Here is an 11,737-nt window from a genome sequence, read left to right as displayed (position 1 = left end):
CTCTTCGAGACCCAAAAATGGATGAGGTCCACAATGTAGCATAGCCCCAGGCAGCTGTAGAACCTAACATCCAAGCCCAGTTGGATTTGTTAATCCAACTGGTAAGAGACTTGACAGCCCCCAAGTTAACATATATTGAAATAGAGAGGTAGAGAGGGTCCCCATTTTCAGACCGTATTAATCATCTGCCCATACCTGTTAAATTCAAAATGCCAACATGGAAAATGTACACTGGGCTGGAGGATCCAGTATCTCATGTTCACAACTTTGAACTACAAAATGATTTACAGGGAGTTCGGGATGATGCCAGGTGCAAGATCTTCCTAGACACTCTGTCAGAAATTGCCCAGCAATGGTTCTTCAAGCTACAGCCATGGTCGATTACATCATGGGATGGATTTGTACGCACGTTCTATTCCCTATTCTCCTCAGCAATGCCCCTTCCCGCTGAGCTGAATGACCTGGTAGACATAAAACAGAAAGATAATGAACCTTTGAAGGATTACATTCAATGTTTTATGCGGGAAGCCACTAGAGTGAAATCCCTTAGTGATGACGGTAAATTAATTGCCATCAATTTGGGAGTTAAGGTAAAGAGTCTGTTTTGGAGCAGTTTGAAAAGGAAGTATGCACGTACCACTCAGGAGTTCCTTGATCGGACAGAGGAATTCATCAGGCTTGAGGAGGCCGAGCGAAAGGTGGATAATCTAACTCAGGCGGCTACCGAGCAGGGGAAAATAGATGCTGGGAATACCATCAACCTTGCGGAGGGAGGAAAGAATGAGGCTAAGAATGGCAAACACAGTAACGGGACTAGAAGTAGCGGTAACCAGAATGATGACAAGAAGCCTAACACTGTCGAGCAGCCCAAACCACGGGAATATGCTCATAAATTTACTACTTACTCCATCCTGTTAGAGACCCAGGCATGCGTTTTTAATGCCACACAGTTTGTTGTACTGTACAGAAGACCTCCACCAATGAGGAAGGATGTTAATAGACGGGATATGGCCAAGTTATACCGGTTTCACAATGACTATGGTCATGAAACCAATGAATGTAACCACCTGAAGGAGGAGATAGTATTCCTCATTAGAAAAAACAATGCTCATCTGAAGAGGTATGTACGGTCGACTGTCGACCAGCATCCTCAACAAACTCCTTAGCAACAGTCTCAGCAGTATTAGAGTAGTTAGCCTATCCTACAACCACCAGTTGCTGTTCGGCTAGATATGATCTGCGGCGGGCCGCATTTAGCTGGCAATTTCAGCAAGCCCCGAGAAATGTACGCTCGTTCCCTTAGGCACGAATAGAAGGAGGATGTATTGGCTGTCCAAGAGCGTACTCCCAAACAACCTCGCTACGAGTGTGAGCTCATCACATTCGGCGAGGAAGACACAAGTCAAGTACATCATCCACATTATGACCCGTTAGTGGTAGAAGTACAAATCGATAACATTAGGGCTGTGCAAAAAAAATTGCAACCCGCCCAAACCAACCCGAAACAACCGACAAAAAATGCAACCCGAAAAATCCGTCCTTCATTTCAAACCGCCCAATCACTATATTGGGCGGGTTGAAATTTTTGGCAACCCGCCCAATTAAGAATTTGTCTACTTTTTTTAATTTTATATTTATTTAATTATTAATTATACATATATAAAACTAAATTCAAATTATTATTTTTTTTTATAAAAAATCCTATATTTTAAAGTAACAATTATTTTAGTTATAAATACAAACTAAAAAATAGAGAAAATAATAAAAAAAAATTGGTGAAAAATGATTTTTTTTAGAAAAAAAAATTAAAAAAAGTTTCGGCGGTTTGGGCGGGTTAACCCGCCCAAACCGCCTAAATCGATGGTTAGGTTGAACTTCAATTTTTTTTTTAATTGCGTGGGTTATGAGTTGAAAAGTACCAACCCGATTATAAGTTTGGGTTTGTCAAAAATCTACCCAACCCGCCCAAATTGACCAATGAACACCCCTAGATAACATGATCGTAGCTCGAATGATGATTGACCATGGGTCATCGACCAACATCTTGTTCAAAAGTACCTTGGACAGGATGAATTTGAGCATCAGAGATTTGGAACCATGCGAGCAGTTGTTGTATGGATTTACAGGGAATGGCATTGCCCCGACATGAAGCATAAGATTTCCTTTGACGGTGGGAACGACTCCTAACAACAAAACTATAATGGCTTTGTTCATGGTAATCGACATCCCATCTCCGTACAATGCCATGATAGGCCGACCAGCCCTATATGACCTCCGAGCAGTCACTTCAGTCTTCCATCTGCTCGTTACATTCCCAACTCAGGAAGGTATAGGATGTCTTAAAGGGAACCAACTGGTGGCCAGAGAATGTTATGATTCGTTAGTAAAAAAGGCAGGGAATGCAGCCTGCATCGAATAGCCTGTAGGGCCCAGTCACCAAAAATAGGATGCAGCCCAAAACGAGAGGGGGGGGGGGGGAGACATAGACCCTCATTTTGGGGATATTGATATAGGGGTGGGTCCAGTCCAAGAATTAGAAGAGGTCTTGCTTGACCCAGAACACCCGACCATGGTTGTCAAGGTAGGGAAAGAGTTGTCTGGGAACATAAGATCCGCCTTGATCCAGTTCCTATGGAACAATCAAGATGTATTCGCCTGGTCTCATGATGATATGGTGGGAATCTTCCCAACCATTATAAGTCACACCCTTAACATTGATTTCGAACTTTTCAAGCCTATACAATATAAAATGAGGTTATTACAACCAATGAGGGAAAAGATATTGAAGGAAGAAGTGGAGAAGCTTCAAAATAATGACTTCATTAGGGAAGCTTTCTACCCAGTATGGGTATCCAATCTCGTATTGGTGTCGGAGCCTAATAACAAGTGGAGGGTGTGCATAGATTTCAACGATTTAAATAAGGCATGCCCGAAGGGCTGCATCCCACTTTCGAGAATTGACCAATTGGTGGACACTACAGCCCACCACGAGATCTTAACTTTTATGGATGATTATTTGGGGGACAACCAGATAAGTATGCATCCACCCGACCAGGAGCACACCAGCTGCTGGACGGATGTGGGGTTGTACTGTTATAAAGTTATGTCATTCGGTCAGAAAAACATTGGAGCCACATATCAACAGGTGGTAAACTGTATGTTCAAAGACCATATAGGAAATAACATGGAGGTTTACGTTGATGATATGTTGGTAAAATCCAAAAAGGCTGGGGGGCACATCTTGAGGAAGTATAGAATGAAATTGAACCCCCTAAAATGCTCCTTTGGTGTAGGGTCAGGAAAATTTTGGGTTTTATAGTGAACTCCCGAGGAATTGAAGGAAACCTTGAAAAGATAAAGGCACTGCTTGACATGCCCTCACCATCCAGGATCAAGGACGTGCAGAGTCTGACAGGACGCATAGCAATACTCAACAGATTCATGTCTAAATCCACTAATAAGTGTATTTTGTTTTTTAATATCCTCAGAGACACAAATAAATTTGAATGTACTGAAGAGTGTGAACAAGCCTTCCAAGCCCTAAAACAGCAGCTGGCACAACCCCCGATCCTTTCAAAATCTTTGGAGGGTGAAGAACTGTGTATACACCTACCAGTAACTCAGCATGCTGTCAGTGCAGTCTTGGTCAGAGAAGAAAACAAGATCTATCATCCAGTCTACTATGTCAGTAAAAGGCTGGTCGAAGCCGATAGCTGGTATCCTCTAATTGAAAATTTAACTTACTGCCTGCTCCTATCGTCCAGAAAACTTTGCCCATACTTCCAAGCTCATCCCATAAAGGTTCTTATCGACCAACCATTGTGCCAAGTCCTGTTAAAACCAGACACCTCTGGTTGGTTACTAAAATGGTCTATAGAGCTCGGGCAATATGAAATCACTTATTAGCCCCAAACAACAATTAAAGACCAGGCTCTCACAGATTTTGTAGCTGAATGTACTGGTATACCAGATACAGATGAAGAAATGGCCGAGCAGTCACATGAGTCTGAACCACTGCCTAATAAAGATGCTGGATAGAACATCGAGCACCCAATGACTAGTACTGTTAATTACAAGGAAGAACCCCAGGTATGGAAGCTGCACATCGATGGCTCATCTACCGATTAGTTATCTGGGGTCGATCTAACTTTAATCACTCCTGAAGGGCAACACATCCATTGTGCACTTCATTTTGGATTTAAAACATCCAATAATGAAGCGGAGTACAAAGCATTAATCACGGGGCTGAGGTTAGCAAGGGAAGTAAAGGTTAAAGCCTTGGACATATACAGTGATTCACAATTAGTTGTCAATCAAATCCTCAGTGATTACACTGCTCGGGGAGAAAAAAATGATGGCCTATCTTGATAAGATCAAAGACTTGCTTGCTCAGCTTAAGAGGTACAATTTCCAACAGATACCATGAGAGCAAAATGCCACAGCAGATGCACTGGCTAGACTAGCCAGCAATGTTGTGATGGACAAGGCCAACCTCGTCCCTATTGAATAATGGAAGAACTAAGTATCAACCTACCAGAACCAGTCTATCTTATAGACAACACTTCATCCTGGATGACCCCAATTGCAGCTTATCTAGAACACAACATCTTGCCCAATAGTCACAATGAATCCAGAAAATTACTGAGGAAAGTCGTTCGATATATAATTTTGGAGGGGGCTATGTACAAAAGGAGATTCTCCATGCCATTACTCAGGTGTTTCACCCAAACAGAATCAGGACGGCAGCTGGAGGAAGTACATGAGAGTTTCTATGGGAACCATGCAAGGGGAAAAGTCTGTCTAAGAAGATTTTGAGGCAAGGTTACTTTTGGCCAACTATGAACGAAGATGCCTTTAAATATGTTCAAAGATGTGACATATGTTAGAGATTTTCCAAGATACCCGAGCAGAACCAAGCGAGCTTACTCAAATGCAGAGTCCATGGCCCTTCGCTATTTGGCGAATTAACCTTATTGGTCGGTTACCCAAGGGAAATGGAGGAGTTCAGTATGCATTCATGGCAGTTGATTACTTCACTAAGTGGACGAAAGCTAAGCCACTAGTAACCTTCACTTCCAAAAAAGTACTGGACTTTGTGGTGAAAAATATAGTCTGCAGATTTGGTCTACCCAGAAGATAGTGTCCGACAACGACACCCAGTTTGACAGCCAACTGTTTACTAATTTCTATGCCAAGCATAGCATCACGAAAAGCTTCTCAGCAGTCTCGCACCCTCAAGCAAATGGGCAGGTAAAAGCAGTTAACAAAAATCTAAAAGAAACTCTGAAGAAGCGTCTAGAACTAGCTAAACGAAACTGGCCTAAGAAATAGCCTGAAGTATACTGGTCAAACAGGACTACCGAGTGAACAGCTACTGGTGATACCCCCTTTGCACTCACGTATGGGTATGATACAATGCTGCCAGTCGAGATGATTGATTCCACCTTCTCACAGACGTACGGTGTATGACCAAGATGGTAACCACTAATTGATGGCCGAGTCCTTATACCAGATTGAAGAAAGACACGAAAAGTCCAACATATATGCCTGGCTACCCATCAGCAAAAAGTTGCCCAGTACTGCAATTCTAGAGTTAAGGAATGAAAGTTTGACGTGGGAGATCTAGTCCTACGAATAATATTCCCAGATTCTTGAGATGCCTCAGTAGGAGTGCTAGGGCCAAGCTAGGAAGGTCCTTACCAGGACACAAAGAAAGTACCGCCCGACATGTACAAGTTAGCATGGTATGGCCAAGATCTCCAGTTAGCACTTGTCCGCTGTTATTGGAATGGGGAACACCCGAGGAAGTAATACCAACAAAGATCACTTTTAAGTTCTCGTTCACTGGCCAGTACAGGCACGAACTGCCCATACCACCGACCAACTCAAGTTAGTTATATTAATTATGCACAGGCACGATTTGCCCATTTATTGTAATAATTAATATTTATGAATGTAAGATACATTGTAGTGACGCAGCTTGTATTTAATCATTAAGACACGATTTTTGTCCATTTTTACAAGCCTTACTTTTACAATGATTATCTTGCTAATTAGTGATATATTTCACAGATTGTCGGTAGTGTATAAAACCTTTGTAGGTTTGGGCGAACCCAAGTATCCCCGAAAAGGTTATTACGAACAGGTCTGGTTAGTTAGCAAGTGACCAAGAGGATAACCCAAGAGTTATGAATCCTGCTCGGTCACTTGGGGGCACCATAGTCATACATGGACAAGCAGAGAGAAAAGTACGTAATCAAAATGACTTAGAAACATTAATTTTTATTAATGTTAAAGTGCTTGCGCATTGCTCAGTATGTACCAAGCAACAAAAAGGGCGATAAAACAATTTCTATAGACAGGGTTGAATAATTTTTTTACAACTCATTCGAAAAAATTGAACAGCTCCGATTCACAGAGCCGCACAACTCTAAAAAATAGTATACGTCGAGTAGTAAGGAAAAATAAAAGTATGAGCAGATAGATAGCTGAAATGAGAAGCATTTTATAAAAAGGAAAAGATCGCTCGAGATTAAAAGCTGCTCGGCTCATCCATCTTTGTCTTTGGAACAATAAAAAAAATATATAATAACATGTAAAGTTTATCAAGCACTCTAGATATGTTGGTTAGATTCGACGACAGGGGTCTCAGCAGCGAAGCTGTTAGCAGGGGTATGAGCATCAGTTAGAACACTTGGACTATAGGGTAGGAAATTTTATTCAGGGGACGTGATAATCGTCTCGGTGGGTGGCATAGCAGATTCTGGCTCAGAGGCTGGAGGTTGCTCGGCATGGACGGCTGGGGCCTCGTTCTTCTCCCGCTCAACACAGTAGTGCATAAGCTCATGATAGGCCTATCCCAGATAGCTAAAGTCCGCCATCTTGTTGCGAACCCAAAAATCATAGAAGGTGCTCATACCGAAAACCTCCAAAGTTTTAGCATCAGCGACCCTGCCAATTTTCTCTTTCTTAAGAGCATATGCCAGCTTACCTTTTTCCTCCTGAGTTGCCCTCCCATCGACAACATTCATCTCCCTTAACTCCTCAATCCTCCTTTCCAACTGGTTAATGTCGAGATTCCTCTACTCGGTAGAAGATTTGAGCCCCTCATTTTCCTTGGTAATTTGCTTGGCGGCCTGTTGTAGATGCTGGACTTTCTCGGTTAGTTGGGAAACCTGAGAATTTTTATCCTCAGACTCATTCACTAAACTGATTACATGTTTTCTCACCCCCTTGGCTCGGTAATGAGCGTAGCTAAGAGCCAGCATACCCTGCAATATGAAATAAAGAAATTGAGAACAAGTAACAAGAGAAGAAAGACCACTCAGAGATCGTCTTGAAGACCAGTGCTAGTAATGAAGTCCAGAGATTTGCTACTGAGAGTATCCATGAATTGAGTTTGGGAGGTAGACACCCCTTTTATATGTCCTTGTTGGATAGAAAAGGCTTTCTACAAAGGCTCGTGGACCACCTTGGCAGGGTCCTCGACAGTGCCTTCAGGAGCTTTGCTCAGGCTGGTCAACTCCGGTGCAGTGGCCATATGGGTAACGTCCTGATGGGGTAAGTGCCTTTTTCCGAGAAGAAAAAATTATCACTACAACAATTATGCCCATATATTACATTAAAATATAGCATATTTTAAAAAAAGCTATTGTTTGACCCGACTAAAAATTTTAGGCGGTAAATTATACTTAGGCGCCAAATGAAAAGACAAAAAGCAAAAAATCCCTAATAACCCTACGCCTCCTCTGTTTCTCTCTCATGCTCTATCTTTCTCTCTCAGAACTCTCTCGTTCAATCTTTCTTTCTTTCTCTCTGTTTGTTGCAGGTGTGCAACAAGGTGATGGGGTCTGCGGCTTGGGTCGTGTGACAGGGAGGCTTGACTCGTGGGTCTACGGCGTGGCTCGCTCGTGGGTGCGACGGTGCTTGCGGCAGTGGGTCTATGGCGTGGGTGCGGCGGTGCTTGCGGCAGTGGGTCTATGGCGTGGGTGCGGCGGTGATTGAGCTCACGATCTCTGAGTAATATATATGTGCTCTTTTGGTGGCTGACCTTGCCATTCGTGGTGGACGCAGTCTTCGTATGAGGCTATTAATTTTTTACAGTGTTTAATTTTCATATGTTGTTTACCACATCAAATGTTTCTTCTTGAATCTAGGTATATCTTCTTTTTGAATCTTGTTATTATCTGTGGATTTCTTGAATCTGAGTATTGTATATTGAGTAAGAAAATGTTATGCTCAATATTATTTGCCAGGCCACCTGTTCCGGACTTGGGTAATAATGCTATGATGGATGATTGGGTCAAGCAGTTTGAGGAGCTTGCTGGCTCTCAGGTACTTCTCTATTTCAATCATTTGGGTGTTGAAATTATTTTGTGATGAAATTATTTGAAAGTGTTTGTACGTTGAATTGTTGATGTTGCATTCAATGTTTATTGATGTGTTTATTTTTGTTGCAGGAAAAGTTGGCATATTTTAGAATAAAAGAGCTTAAGGATGTTCTCACTCACTTAGGTCTTTCAAAGCAGGGGAAGAAGCAGGTGAGATGCTAAAGAAATTGTTTGTGCTGGGTGTTGCCTGCATGTGGATTTGGCAATTTATCACACTTTGGCTTCAACGTTTAAAAATTACATGTTGCTCCTTTTTTTGTTGATTAGGAGTAGCACTTTTTGTTTTTTGGTATGCATAATCCAATAACTTCTTTGTGATGTTGGCTTTGTAAAGGTTTTACTGAGAAGGTGCTAGCTAGTTTAATTGGTAGTTGTTAGTCATTTGGTGTCATGTCGCAGAACATCAGGTCAAATTTTGCCTTTCTTATGGGAAGGGATCATGGGCAAGGAAGAGGGTTACCTCCTGTTGTGTAACCCACTAGTAAGAGAAAAGGTTGTACTAGTATTTTTTTTTGGTTATTCAGTTAATACAGAATTCACACACAATTGATTTTTGTATTGGTGTGTATTCTTCTCAATAAATCTTAATTTTTTCTTATCTATCTGCCTCTCCCGCAATTATGGGAGAAAGGCAAACAGTTTGACAGTAGGGGCAGGGATTTGATCACTTAACTTGATGATTATCTGTAATAAAGATACAATAACATCAAGTTCTTGTAACAGTTGCCCATCTGAGAATAATTTTCTGTGATGACACCTTACTTGCACAAGACTAATGAATTTTAGTCTAAATATTGTCTATTTATGCTTTTACTAGAAGGGTGTTTGTTTTAATGATTCATTTTGAGCATCTTGTTAATGTTTTTGGATTGGTGTTTTATGACTTTACATTTGTTGTTATTAATGCAGGACCTTGTTGACCGAATATTGGTTGTTTTATCTGATGATCAAGGTATAGATGGTGTGTTTTTTTGCTTTCCTACCTGAAAATAGCTAAATTCCTTTCATTTGCATTTGTCAGTCTTGTGTTATTTACTTTTCTTTCCAGTGAAATTTATATATTTGGACCTTGGCTATGTAGTTGATATTTGTCTAGGTAGATATCTATTAAATAGTCAGTCTTAAACACTAAAACAGCGACTGTCTACATCACACATCTTTGTTTTTCTAAAAAAGTTATTATTATGTTTTCTATAGGTTAGTTTCCATTTCAAATTTAGTCTTCTGGCATTGTAGCCTGGTATAGAATTTGGTTGGGTTGCTCAAACTTGTGCTTATTAGTACTGTAATTGAGCATTCTGCTTTGAGGTTTCTTGCTCTTACCATGTCCTGGTTGTGGTCTAAATTCTCTTATTTTGTGTGAAATTAATTCTAGCTGAATTTATGTTCTCTTTTACAGTTTCTAAATTGTGGGCAAAGAAGAATGCTGTGGGGAAGGAACAGGTGGCACAGCTTGTAGATGACATATATAGGTTTGTCTTATATCTTGCACTATCTGATTCATAAAGTCACTGGATTCTACTCTTTTTGCTACTGTCTATTTTTTTTCCCTTAGAAAATACATTTTCCTGTTTCTCAGAAAAATGCAAGGGATGGAGGTAAGTATTCCTTCATTGTTCTTACTGGCCTTTGTTTGTGTGGTTTTAAATACAATAATTTTCTACTACTTGGTCTATGTGAATGCTTTTTCAATTTTAAATATTTGCTTTGCGAAAATATATTAATCTCTCAGGATTTCAAGTTTTACTATGAGGTTGTTGTCACATTCTCCTTAAAATCATTTTGAAAGAAATTGATAAGGTTCCTTAGTTACATGATTTGGCCAAGTCAAAGTATTTGATGGCCTCAATTATTGCGTCAATATAAGCTTTGGCTTGAATCAGGAAGCTCAAAAATGCATCACATGTCATATGCTGTGATTTTAATTTCTGTTTTTAACATACACATCATCTATTAGGCTTGTCCAGCAGTAGCTGGTGCTGAGCTGTCTTGTTTGTTGTTTTTCTATTATTACCTCTTATGTTAGATTGACAACAATAACCTCTAAGTGTGTACTATATTATGACAATTTTTAATCTAGGCTATTAGGGATTTTAACTTGCTCAAGTGTTGCAAGTTATTGTTTGTTATTTGTTTCATATTTAAGAGTTTTATGGCTTTTACATCTGAAAGATGCATGATTTGCTTCTAAATGTTGTAGTTCATGGAGCTTTTAGGTGCTTGGCTCTTCTCTCTGATGACTTGGACGATAAAGTGATGCCCACATTAGTACCTGTTTTGTTCCCATGCTTGCTTACTATTGTTTCATCCACTCAGGTTTGTTTGTGTTATATTTTGGTTCCCATTTTGGCAGCTCTTTAGAATCCTATATTGAGTGTATTTTGATGTTCTTTAATTTTAATTTAATTTTATTTTTTAAGGGGTGTTATTTAAGGAAATCTGAAATAAGCATAAATAGTCAATTATGCTTTTGAGTTCACATTAGTATTTGCACATGTGCATAACAATGTTAATTTTGAGTCATTTGCTTTATTGAACAAATGAGTGAGGTAAAGAGGCCAAATGAATGAGAATTTTATGTCAAAACTTTGCGAGGAATTTGATGGTTCAAGTCAAAGTTTAAATTGCTTACCAAATGACTGAATCGTACTTGCATTTTTGTCTGTTTGCAATCTCTGGGCATCTTATTTATTTCTTTAGCTAAAGGTGGGTAATATGCATAGTGATTAGTAGTTGTCTCAGAAGCTTAATCTATTAGAAAGTGACCAAAGTTAAGTCTATACTCCGACACAACACTCCCTTTTCTTGTGTGAGCTGAACAGTAGGTAAATTCATTTGAAATATTAATTGGCAATACTCAACAATCAATATATTACGATATGCTCTAGAAAGATTTGAAAGCTAAATGCATGGGGTAATTCCTTAAAGATTAATTTATGGGTTTGATTTTCATTTATGTTGTCCATGTTATTTTTTTATTTGTTTAAAGATGATGGCTATTCTGTGCTAATCATCAATTTTCTTAAGAAAAAATCATGATTTACAACGAGTATTTACATGATTTTGTTATGTAGAAATGAAAATGAATTTTTATGCTCTTGATTTTTTTTCCCTGTGCTCTCTGATTTTTTTCCTTTAAAAGATTATCATGGATTGTGCTAGAGTTAATGAGCTATTATTTGGTGGCTTGCATAAATAGTTTCCATTATTTGTGGGCAGAAGGCTCCATTTTTTTTTTTTGCAATTGTCATTGAACATTATAGTGTTGACATGCTAGTGGTATTCATTGTTAAAGTTTTGTTCTCTACATTCTTAGTTTCTGGTTGATAGAAGGAAAACCATATTAC

General features: G+C 39.6%; 1 protein-coding gene and 1 long non-coding RNA gene across 2 annotated transcripts; both read left to right on the top strand.

The window, feature by feature from the left end:
- Positions 1-209: 209 nt before the first annotated feature.
- LOC133779571 (uncharacterized) lies at positions 210-8,379 on the top strand. The gene is made up of 3 exons (XM_062219520.1): positions 210-1,120; positions 7,829-7,840; positions 8,256-8,379. The coding sequence occupies exons 1-3, from the start codon at positions 210-212 to the stop codon at positions 8,377-8,379; spliced, it is 1,047 nt and encodes a 348-aa protein (XP_062075504.1).
- A 78-nt stretch (positions 8,380-8,457) lies between these two features.
- Positions 8,458-9,862, top strand: LOC133780655 (uncharacterized). The gene is made up of 3 exons (XR_009869481.1): positions 8,458-8,540; positions 9,300-9,342; positions 9,790-9,862. It is a non-coding gene; the product is annotated as an uncharacterized LOC133780655 (long non-coding RNA).
- Positions 9,863-11,737: the final 1,875 nt, after the last annotated feature.

This window comes from Humulus lupulus, chromosome 5 (genome assembly GCF_963169125.1).
Source record: "Humulus lupulus chromosome 5, drHumLupu1.1, whole genome shotgun sequence".
NCBI classification, from domain to species: domain Eukaryota; kingdom Viridiplantae; phylum Streptophyta; class Magnoliopsida; order Rosales; family Cannabaceae; genus Humulus; species Humulus lupulus.
This window is presented reverse-complemented; position numbering and strand designations above follow the sequence as displayed.